Source organism: Papilio polytes, unplaced genomic scaffold (genome assembly GCF_000836215.1).
Source record: "Papilio polytes unplaced genomic scaffold, Ppol_1.0 DF824146.1, whole genome shotgun sequence".
NCBI classification, from domain to species: Eukaryota; Metazoa; Arthropoda; class Insecta; order Lepidoptera; family Papilionidae; genus Papilio; species Papilio polytes.
Window position 1 is genome coordinate 883091 of NW_013525058.1, and position 11059 is coordinate 894149.

Below are 11059 nucleotides of genomic sequence, written 5' to 3' on the forward strand. Positions count from 1 at the left end.
CTTCCACTGTGGACTCCAACCAGCTCGCTAATGCTGCTGACTATACGGTAAGAATTGGTTAAAGACGTGATTTTATTCTCTTTTCTTTTCCGCTCTGTTCTTGTACGTTGTTAAAAAATGGTGGCATTTATTACTAGCTATTCACGTGCGGCTTCATCCGCATGAAATTATGAAAATTCTATTTTATTGTTTACATTTGTCAAATCATCAATAGCAAATGTCAAAATGACATGACATTACAAACCTTGACAGTCTTGCTTCCTTGATGTTGGCAGCAACTTATGGTCTCTTTCCCACATTAGGGTTTTTATCCAAAATATTTACCTCCTAAGTTTTATGGCATGAAAATATATAGCCTAAAGCGTGACGTAACTGTTACTAAAATAACTTTGCGTCCTTAATGTTGGCAGCTTGTAGTTCATAGTCCCTTTCCCACGTGAATATTTTTTACAGTTTATTTAGCCCCTAAGTCTAATAGCGTGAAATATATAGCCTAAAGCATGTAGTAAGTGTAGGGCTTTTTATTAAAAAAAGAATTATTCAAAAATATGGTGTAATAGCTGACATCTTGGGCAACAAAGAAGTGTGTTTACGCTTTATTATAATACTATGGATTGTATATTTCAGGTCCAAGGTCCAGGAGTTCAGAAACAGATCTATCGTAACACTGAGCCTCCGAGCGTTGTAGAACGTAATGCACGTATTATAAAATGGCTGTGTCAATGTCGCAAGACTCAAATGCAACCTCCGCAGTGAAACGGTACATATATAATTTTAAGAGCGCTGTAACTAATTCGCACAACTGTTTACCTCGTTTTGATTTCTATCAGCTTATATGGATTTACTCGATTTTTAGTTGTACAACTAAACAGTTGAATTGGCTGCAAATCGACAATCGATCAGTTGTGCGATAGTTTAGTCAAAGCTGAACGTTAATGCGACAACCGTAATGTGTGTCAAATGATATTTTCACTAAAAAATATAATCAAACGGGGATATCTAACCTGGTAAGAGCATATCGCAGTAATTTCTGTCAGAAAATATGTTAAACGCACTTATATGTAGAATACTAGTTGTTGCTTGCGAATCCGCCCCCGTGTTATTAAAAATAATAAAAAAACAGCCTATTTTAATCACTGATAACATAGCTTTTAAATGGTTAATTTTTAAAATCGGCCCAGTAGTTTTTGAGTAATTTCAATACATATAAAAATACAAATCTTTCCTCTTTATAATATTAGTATAGATGTCATCATGTGACACTTTTTTATTTTAACAGAGGTTATAAAGTTTTCATAATTTAGTTTAGCTTATACCCACCGGTGAGATATCCTTGTCGGGTTATACTGTCAATTTTCTCAGTAATCAAATCTCAAATGATAAAAATTATACATTTAACTTTGACAATATGGTAATTTGAATATTTCTTCACCTCCACTGAAGCAATAATTTATCAATAATTGTTTAAACAAATCGCAATGTACCAATGCTATTCTCGTATCTCGTATCTTTTTCTCCTAATCGTTATAAAATTAAGTGTAGGCTGTGTTCATAAAAATTAATGACTTAGGTATTTGAGTAAGACTTTCAAATGTCAAATTAAGATTTTAATAATGGCAACATTGATTTAATACTCGAACTAATATCGATTAGTATGCTGATATTAGATATTATCTGTATTTAAAACTGATTTAAAGTTCATACTGCCGAAAATGATCTCTTTTACTCTCTTTCGACTGTAGTGGCACATAAATATTGCTGTTTTTATTTTATCAAAGAGAATGTAAGAAATGGCAATATTAAAAAAGTGCCACTGCAGTGTTAAGAGAATATCTTGATTTTTTATCTGTAATTTGTGACGTCTGATTGATCTTTGACAAATATAGTCTATGATATCGAATAATGACTAAACTAGTTCACTAGTTAAGATCTAGATAGGTTATAGACTAATCTAAGATATAAAACGTTGGTTCAAAATGAAGAATTAAAATATGCCTAATTATCTTATATATATCTATAAGTAAAAATTTTTAGGTTATACTTGACAGTGACAGGTAAGCTACAAAAATGTTATGATTGGCTGATGTTAGTAATCTTGTCGATTTTCAAAACAGTTAAGTTTTTTTCTTTTATTGGTAACGACAAAATTGTTATATCGAATTTAAACACAAAAATATATCAATTTAGTTGTTTGAATAATTATTAGTTAACTGTATAGCCGAATTCAATTAAATTAGCGAGCCTACAATTCCCTCAAAGGCCGGCAACGCATCTATAGTTCCTCTAGTGTTGCGGATGTCTATGGGCGTCGTTGACCACCTTGGTGTTCCCGTCGCTCGTTTGTCCCCTTCTCATATAAAAAAATGAATAACAACAAACTTATTTAATTTTACCTTTAAGGCTGTATTTAAAGATTTATTTGAAAACATACATTTGTATCATCAATTTTAACACCGAAGCATTATAAAATAAAACCATAGACAATAAATATTGGGAGACAGTAAAATGTCAAAAACGTACTTCAATTGAATTCGACTAAAGCATGTAAAAAGTTTTTAAGACGTGGTTTTGTTATAAAGTTCATAACTTTTAATGATTACTTTATTACGAGTTCTTATGTACTTTTTTCTAAGTTCTTACGGTAGAGGAAAGTTGTCTAGGGTGGTTGACTGAGGCCTAGACACCCCTAATTTAGGGTAGGCTTCTCACTCCTTGGGGCCTAGGTTATGGGATAACTTTATTCTAATTTATACGTTTATCTTCAACGTACAATATGCGAGCTTAGACTTAAAACATTATTAAATCGAAAATAATTATATTAAATAACGTTATCTCTGGTTTCTACTGCAATAGATTTATTTAAAATTTTAATTAATCAATTTGTTAGTTATTAGTTATATAACCAAAAATTACATGAATTCAATTTTATTAAATTGTGATAAGTATTGCATGTTCGATTTTAATTAGTTGCTATCTGATATAAAACGATAGTGACAAACTCAGATTTGTCGTGTTATATTGGAAATTTAAAGCCTGTCCCACAACTGGCTGTTAGAGGCTCAAATAGCTTAAAAATGACGTCACTTTCAATTAAGAGAAAGAAAACCAATATTTCCATCACATATTTTACACGTTGGATTTTTATCAGACAATTTACAATTTGGTGGGACAAGGCCTTATTGTTGCATTTATTTTTTATTGTAAAATTAATATGTATACGGATTGTGTGATTTTGAGTCTTAAGTGTACACAACGTTTATTTTCAATTGCCGACTTGCTCATTTCAATTGCTTATTGTAAGCCATAGAATAGACAACACATTACGTAATAGCGTCGATTCAATTATAACAAATAAAGAATATTTGAAAAACAATTTAAATTAAGTCCACTAATAAGTGGTTTAAATAATTTAATATAATAAATTCTATTTGATTTATTAAAATAGTGATGACCTATATTTTTATGCAGTAGAAACCATATACAGTCTGACTGTTACAATACTTTTACAGCAACTGATTACATTCATTTGTTTGGATAAATTTTTTTTTTTCTTGTTATTGGAAATTTTACTTATGTCATTGTTTTTAAAATTAAACTGTTTGTAAATCATGTTCGAAATGTAGTCACATCAAATGGAAATGCGAAATTATATCTACTCTATTGGTATTTTAAAAGAAAATCGTTTAAAAAGGTTTGTTATAATTTCACATTTCCATTAAAAACCAAATAATTTGCTATGATGACTTTAAAAGTATAACCATTTACAAAGTGACATAGAGTAAGCAAACACAGAGTGTCAACTCTATTTAGCATACTCTATGTACGTTGCTTCTGAGAAGATATTTATTTATAAAAATGTTCCTGTTACGGATTTGTCATTGTTCATAGATTATAAAACTTAATAAATATGTATTTATCAATCGTTTTAGATTAAGTTATTAATAGTTTAAGAATTTAAACGTAAGGAACCAAAATAATACAACTGTCTTTGCTTACGAGGTTTTTAGTGACGGACATACATAACTAAAACCGGAGAATATTCCCAAAGGAGTAAAAAAATCTGTACTATATTTATGTGCCAAAAATATAAACTCAACATTCAGCCGAAGTAAATATTACATTTTAACGACTCTTCCGAAACATAGATTCAATTAATTGCTTTATTAGCAATTTCTTCAAGCAATTGAATAAAACGGACAGACAATATAATAAAACGAAAGGAATTTTAATAATAATGCATAATAATTAAATATAGTTTATTATTAACTCAGAATATAGCGCAACAACTGTAAATTTAAATGTAAATATTTCAATAGACCGGACTTCGTAATAGTATAGTAATTACAATATTTCTTTAAATGAAGTTTTAAAACCAAACGCATCGAGGAAAGTGAGACAAATGCGTTAGAGCGAGATAGACGATACAGCAATATCTGTCATCCGTCTTTAGTTAAAACTTCAGATATTATGCTTGGTTTACATTAAGTCGATAAAGTACGCCAGTGGCGTCCTAAATCAGCGCTGTTGAACTGTACTGGCTAAATGTAAACGAGGCATACGGAAGTATGGTAAATACTAAAAATAGTGATTTGTGACTGTATTATCGTTTTTAAATGTAGCTATTGCATTTGTTTGACAATAATAGTTACAGTGTTCTATTTTTTATCTATTTTGTATGTAAGCACACAGCCGCACATGTTTTTGCAGCAATAATATGCAGTAGTTGTCGATGGTTACTAAAACATCTTTTAATCTGTGCGAATATTGCTTATATATTCTTTTTACTTTAAAGCTTACATCTTACAGCATTGTGTCTATTTTATAATGGAAGAAAATAATAAAAAAACTGAGGCATTAACTTCAAGTGGAAACCAAATCTTGCTCCCGTAATTTATTTAATAAGTTAAAATTTCTTATTATATTATAGCCTATTTTTGTTGATATAAATGGGAAATTCACAAGCAAATAATTCCAATCGTGTGTTCTAATATATCGCATATTCTGTGATATGTTAAGTATATGAAATTATTAAATAATTGTGTGTTAATGTATGTGTGTGTGTTGTGCTCTTCAATTTTTAAAATCTATCTGTTTCTCTTGTAAAATATTTGATATTTCGTATGAATTTTCGATAGATTGTTAAATTTTAGTCTTCAACTATAGTTTTAATGTTAAATTTGATAGAAAATGAGATAACTTAGTGTGCAAATTGAGATCTAAACTTATTTAGCATGTTCAGGCCTAAACATTTAATATATTATTGACCAAATTAAGATAATAAATGTTAAATTTTGCATATTATAAGCGGTATTGTGAGAGTATTAAAAAGATTTCTTTGTTTATGGTCAGTAAAACTTAATTTGCACATTAAGTATCAAATATTCAAAGTCTGGTCACTAATGAAGCTTAAAATAAGAATAAAACTTTTGAATTTCTGTTCCCTTACGATTATGTAATGTAGCGTTACAGTATTAGATTGTTCAGCATACGATGCTTCCATTATTTGTGTAAATAAGATTTACTTACATTGTTAGAGATTTATTGCGATGAATGAATTATATTATGATCTGATATGACAAGTTGTTTTATTTTCTATTTCCCAATGACTTTCCAATGTTTCAAAATGCGAATATTGATAAACATATCTGCCTCCGATGGCAAGTAGTACTTGAAAAGGTTAATAATAAATAACTTGGAGCCATAAGCTTCAATATACTTTATTCTTGTTACCGTTTTCATAACAGTAGATGGTTTAGCGGTAATCATAGAGTAAATATGTTTTTCGAAGCGAGTATTTCTTATCTGTTTTTGTCACATTGACATTAGACGTCAACTGCATGGCTTTCCTCTATAATCTTTGGTTATCAAATGACGTCAAACACGTCATCGCCTTTACAAAGCCCTTTTTATATTGTTTATATTTTTACTTTTCTAGTTTAATTTAAGCTAAATAAAAGAAGAGGATTTGAGTAAAAGACGAAAAGTTCTTAATTATCCATAATTTTATACCAAGTGTAAGCGTAAGGAAAAGGGAAAACCCAGTTCATTAAAAATATTGCGTCATATTTTTCGATTCTGTTATAAACAGTCTTGAAGAGTAATAAGTGAGCGCATTTTGCTACAAAGCAGTTAATTCTTTTGATGTTATTGGATGATTTCAATTCGATGCCGCCGGAAAAGCGACCCAAACGAGGTCTCAGCGATGCTGACGACGAGGATGATGATTACAGGAGACGAAGAGACAGGAACAATGAGGTATGAAGTATCTTAAATCTTAAAATAATCTCATCTTATACTTACTACTTAAGAGCATAGGAGCTAGGGTTGAATCAAGTCCTAATTCCAAAAAGAACATGCTTGAACATTTGACTAAAGATTTTTAAATTGTTAAGACAGTTATAAAAAGGGTCAAATACAATCTATACAGGTTTGTTGTGTTTTTCATTAAATTTCAGTCTCTATCTTAATGTTTAATTTAAAGTCTAATGATGTTATTACCCAATAATGTTGCAATTGTTTTAAATTATATTGTGCAATAACTTACAGGCAGTTAAGAAGAGCAGATTCAAATCAAAGCAACGAACACAGGAAACATTTACCCGAGTGAACAAATTGAAAGCGGAAAATCAAATGCTGGAAGAAAAAGTGAAAACATTAACAAAAGATCTCCAATTCTTGAAAGACTTGTTCCTGGAATATGCATCAAATTCACAGAACTCAAAATTTGCTGGATTAGATTTAGAAAAGCTTTTAGATGATGTACAAGATGATAAGAAATCTGGAAAAAGTAGTAAATGAATTGAAAATTTCACTCTTGGTTCTCGGAAAACTATAATTTAATAGTTTGCTTTTTTATTTCAATGATATCAATAAATTATGTTACTTGCCATGGTGGGTTGGTCAATTGAATTTGCAATATATTGTCTAAGTATTCCAGCTTAAAATAACTTTGTTTTCATTATCAAATCAAAATTATCAAAATCAGAATAAGCAGAAACCATAGGTATCTTAATCAGAGAGAATAGATTTTTGTGTATGTTTCTTTAGTGAAAACTGGGTTAAGTTTAAATGTGGAATTTCTTACAGGGTACATATGACAATGCATTTTTTGTTCATTAGCTTTATTATTTGAAATTTCTTTATTGCCACATGCTTTATTATTGTGCAATTTATGATATTTCTAAATCATTTGTAATCATATCATTTGTTAGAGTTAGTTTTATTTACGGTTTGGGTAAAACTTCTGCATTGGTTATTTGGTTAGTTGGTGATATCTTTTACCTTAAAACAAAATAAATAATCAAAATTCTCAAATAAAATGTCGAAATAACTATGTAGTATAACAGCAAACTTTTGAGTTTTTTAATTTTTAATTTACTCAAAATTATCAATGCAATATTCTTAGTGAAATGTATATTTTATTTGTACATAAAGACTTTAAAAAAATATATAGACAAGGCATTGTTATCAAAATTTTATCATCAGTACTTTCTCTAAAAGATACTAATATCAGATCAATTCAATTTTGAGGATCTATGTGTTAGTTATGCGAAAAATGTCACAAGTGAAGAGTCAACTTTGCCTCCTCTATATATTTTTGAATCTCTTTGTATGTATAGTAATAAATATATGCCTTTTAGTAATTAAGTTTATTGTAATTTAAGAGAAAATATAATTTTTATAAGCAAATCATCTTGTTTTATTCACAATAATTTCCTGTTTTTATAAAAAGAAATCTTAATATACTCACTTTTGTATTTTAATATAAGAAAACATATAACAGATAATTACTTTATTAGGAAATAGTAATTTATATCTCTAATTCTCTCCCTCTCTCTTCTATTCCTATGTCCCTAAAGTGGGGCAGAGGGCGTCCACAGTACGCCGCCAGCTTGCTCTGTCTTGGGCTCTACGTTGTATCTTGGACCATGATATCTAATTACTTGTATTTGATTTGAAAGTTGGTAGTAAATATAATAATCCAAGCACCTCTATGGGGATATAGGTGATGAAATCAAACAATAATGAACAGTCTTTACAATTCATTTATTTACAATATAATCTACTTAAGTAGTACAAAACACTATACATAATAGCGAAGTTTCACTGCTGAAACATCAATAAAATCCTCTCTTTTCTAGAGAAAACGACAACAGTGTTTATATTTCAGCAGTGAAAAATCAATAGTAAACAAATACTGGAAATTTATATTAATAATTTATTACATTATTGCCTATGTTTATAATGAAAATTACTACATAATGTATAGACGATCTATTCTCCAAAGATAATGGTCCTTTCACAAACTGGAGCAGAGCATACACAAACAATACATACAAAATTGAATTTTACGTAATCGAAATAAGGTTTAATGTTACTTTTCACGTCTTATTTATCAAGAGTCCTAGTCCAAGCCTAAAAGGAATATAATTAAATTGAGCTTAATGTCATTGTAATAAGGAATCTTTTTTCTTTTAAGCTAAGACTTTAAGAGTTGCAAAGTAAAATTAAACCTTATTTCAATTGTTTAAAGCGCAATTTTTTAAATAAAGAGCGGGCTCGACCATAAAATCACATAACTTTTATCGATTATTTTGTAGCCAATCCAACTTTTTAGTTGCACAACTAAAAATCGAGCAGTCCACCTCCATATAAGCTTATAGAAATAAAAACGCACAGATCACACTATCAATTTGGGATACCAACGGACAATATATCAAAGCTATAATATGAATTAAAAGTAAACAATAATGTAGTCGAAAGTATTTATTTCCAGACATTAATCACACCGTCAGCGGAGGAACTGACGAGGTAATATTTGTTCCCCTCGACGGCGGTGATGTCTGTGATGGGTGCGGTGTGATGGAAGGAGCGCGACTCCACGCTGCGGTACACGTTGTCGTCGGCGACGGACGCGTTCGGACTCACTTTAGAACACTCCTGTATTACTGTTGTTCCGTCTATTATTCTACTCCTGAAATAATGTTTTAAAATAAACATTTGTATATAAACGAAAAATGAACCGATTTGATTTTTGTCGGCATTAGAAAGGTATATTATAACAGAGCTTGGGTTATGTTATACGGTTTTTATTCTTTTAAAAGTGATAAATGAAAGTCGACATACTAATCATACTGATATTATAAATGCGAAAGTTTAGATGGATGGATGGATCTAAACTGCAGAATGGATTTCGTTCAAGTTTGGCATAGTCTGGAAGAACACATATATACTGTAACGGTAGAAGTGTAGACGTAGAAAGAGATGGATGTATTGCGTAAAAGGTGACATGATTAAGGGAGTGATGAGATGACGTATGATAGAGTTATTTTGAGGACAAAAATCTGTTAACTCTTTTAAATTTAAATTAAAAACACTTTTATTTTCTACACAAAAATCCAGCACATAAAACATAAAATCATACCCTGTACCCTGTGTGTATTTAGTTCGTGATTTCTGCCAATGCGCGCTAAAATATTACTTTGTTGTTTAAATTTGTCACGTTATCACATGCTTATGTCAAAATTATATTGTGACAATGTACATTTTATTTTGTAATGGAGAATGAGTTTGTTATGTGTAAAACATGTGTGCCATCTATTTTAAAAGCCACGGAAGATCAGCACATATACTGAGTGGTTATCACCAATAAATAAATAAATAAATAAATAAATAAATAAATAACAAAACAAAAACATTGCGCCGTACAAGAGTAGGATAAGGTGGAAGATGAGGTGAAAATATGTCTTGTAAAGTATACCTATACTTGATGGCTCCTGGCGGGCGGAGCTGGTCGTGCGGCGCGTGCAGCAGCACGTAGGAGTCCTCGGGCTGCTGCAGGTCCCAGTAGCGCAGCCGCTGGTCGCTGCCCCCAGTCACCAGGAACCCCGCGCCGCAGTACGCCGCGCTTAGGTACTGACACGCCTGGTTTATAGCAAATTTGAAGAATAAAATGGTAGTTTTCTAATAATTTGTCATAAATGGGAACTTTTTAGTGCGTGAAAAAAACTTGAGAAGCACTTATTCATACTAATATAAAGGCGAAAGTTTAGATGGATGGATGTTTGTTAGAGTTTGTAGCCTAAACGGCTGAACAGATCCCCATTTGGCTCAGGTTTAGAGCATAGTCTGGAAGGACACATAGGCTATTTTTATCCCGGAAATAGTTACGGTTCCCGTGGGATTCATTTATTTTGTATTTTAATGTTGACTAGATAATTCTGCAACGGTTCAACATATCTTACTGAAATTTGGCACAGATATAAAACAAAGTCTGGAGTACACGTGGGATAAGGTTCATCACCGAAAAAAGTCCGGTTCCCAAGGGACACGTAGTTTTTTTGTTATTTACATAGTTCGTCTGTTTTCTAATACCACGCGGACAAAGTCACGGGTAACAGCTAGTAATTACATATCTGTGAAGTCAACCCGCAGTGCAGCGTGGTTGACTATGGCCTAATCACCCTTAGGGTAGGCTCCGAGCCCCTCAGTGGGGATGTTGTTAGCTGGCGACATTATGTGTTCTTCCAGACTATGTTCTACATCTGTGGATATCCGTTCTGGATATTAGTAAGAAGTAAAATAAATGTGAAAGTTTAGATGAATTTTTATCACTATTTATCGCAAAATCGTCTAGATTTAGATGATTTTGTTATGTACAAATGATTCTAAAAGAACACAGCTTACTATATATTTTTTCAACGCTGATAATGTTGCAGATGACATAAAAGAAAATTTGTCTTTAAATTAAAAGTAGGGAATATAAAAAGCAAATACGACTTAAAACTAATCTTAATTTGTTTTATTACTACGCATCAATAGTTTTAAATAATTAAAATTTGTAGTTACTTTCGAATGAAGTGTTTTACATATATATCATATATACATATACATCTCTATTTTTTAGGCTATTCAGTGTTTTGTATGTATGTGTGCGTGTGCGTACGTGCATACCTAATGCCTATGCGTACGTGCGTGCGTCTGTGTTTGCATTTTTTAGCGCATGTGTACGTGCGTGCATGTCTTCGTGTGTGTGTGTGTGTGTGTGTGTGTGTGTGTG

The 11059-nt window shown here is 31.1% G+C and overlaps 3 protein-coding genes across 3 annotated transcripts in view; 2 read left to right on the forward strand and 1 right to left on the reverse strand.

The window, feature by feature from the left end:
* The window catches only part of LOC106111722, a 47423-nt gene extending 46550 nt beyond the window's left edge, over positions 1-873 (forward strand). The window contains exons 14-15 of the mRNA XM_013293865.1: positions 2-47; positions 628-873. Coding sequence (XP_013149319.1) covers positions 2-47; positions 628-756 — 175 coding nt within the window. The 3' untranslated portion in view covers positions 757-873. The remainder of the gene's footprint in view (position 1; positions 48-627) is intronic.
* A 4990-nt stretch (positions 874-5863) lies between these two features.
* On the forward strand, positions 5864-6961 carry LOC106111774 (CCAAT/enhancer-binding protein gamma-like). Its single transcript, XM_013293924.1, has 2 exons — positions 5864-6255; positions 6547-6961. The coding sequence occupies exons 1-2, from the start codon at positions 6142-6144 to the stop codon at positions 6796-6798; spliced, it is 366 nt and encodes a 121-aa protein (XP_013149378.1). The 5' UTR covers positions 5864-6141; the 3' UTR covers positions 6799-6961.
* Positions 6962-8751: 1790 nt separating this feature from the next.
* The window catches only part of LOC106111723 (phosphoinositide 3-kinase regulatory subunit 4), a 22074-nt gene continuing 19766 nt past the window's right edge, over positions 8752-11059 (reverse strand). Inside the window, exons 25-26 of the mRNA XM_013293866.1 lie at positions 9761-9924; positions 8752-8974 (exon numbers count right to left, since the gene is read on the reverse strand). Coding sequence (XP_013149320.1) covers positions 8767-8974; positions 9761-9924 — 372 coding nt within the window. The 3' untranslated portion in view covers positions 8752-8766. The remainder of the gene's footprint in view (positions 8975-9760; positions 9925-11059) is intronic.

Coding starts and splice junctions, on each gene's coding strand:
- LOC106111774 (XM_013293924.1), top strand. CDS start 6,142: ATGTTATTGGATGATTTCAATTCGATGCCGCCGGAAAAGCGACCCAAA. Junction 6,256..6,546: donor GAAGAGACAGGAACAATGAG/GTATGAAGTATC, acceptor AATAACTTACAG/GCAGTTAAGAAGAGCAGATT.